This window comes from Cicer arietinum, chromosome 2 (genome assembly GCF_000331145.2).
Source record: "Cicer arietinum cultivar CDC Frontier isolate Library 1 chromosome 2, Cicar.CDCFrontier_v2.0, whole genome shotgun sequence".
Lineage (NCBI taxonomy): Eukaryota > Viridiplantae > Streptophyta > Magnoliopsida > Fabales > Fabaceae > Cicer > Cicer arietinum.
In genome coordinates this window covers 20745622-20746130 of record NC_021161.2, presented here as the reverse complement: position 1 = coordinate 20746130, position 509 = coordinate 20745622, and the positions used below count along the sequence as shown (strand labels likewise).

At 44.4% G+C, this 509-nt stretch overlaps 1 protein-coding gene across 1 annotated transcript in view; it reads right to left on the bottom strand.

Moving 5' to 3' along the window:
* The window catches only part of LOC101497165 (uncharacterized), a 6497-nt gene that overhangs the window by 4023 nt on the left and 1965 nt on the right, over positions 1-509 (bottom strand). The window contains exon 3 of the mRNA XM_073365396.1: positions 60-491. Within this exon, the coding sequence (XP_073221497.1) occupies positions 60-491 (432 nt within the window). The remainder of the gene's footprint in view (positions 1-59; positions 492-509) is intronic.

Below are 509 nucleotides of genomic sequence, written 5' to 3'. Positions count from 1 at the left end.
TCTTTTTTCTTTTTTCTCTTTGACCAATCTCCGTTTGTCATCCCTGGTGGGTTTGTAACCTAAACCCCACTTATCTCTATTTTCAGGAAGTTCCACCGGTTCTTTGAGCCCTTCTTCATCCTTCCCCAACCCGTGCCATGGATGGTGTCCTCTGCTCAACATGAACTTAGCCACCATAATAGCAGTGTTGGACATATGTGGTTCTATAGGTGTCGTTTCGACATAAGCGGTGTCCACGATTTCTAGTGTTTGGAAGGCAGTTTCTAGAGCGTCTTTTGTTGTCTCAACATAAGGTGTGGTGGACAAATTACTCACCAACAAATCTCCTTCTCCTGATACGATTACCAATTGGTCATTTATCATATACTTCAGCTTTTGGTGTAAGGTTGACGGCACTACGCCGGCAGAATGGATCCATGGCCTCCCCAATAAGCAACTATAAGCGGGTACAATATCCATCACGTGAAACGTGATTTCGAATGTGACCGGGCCTATTTGAATTGGGAGAT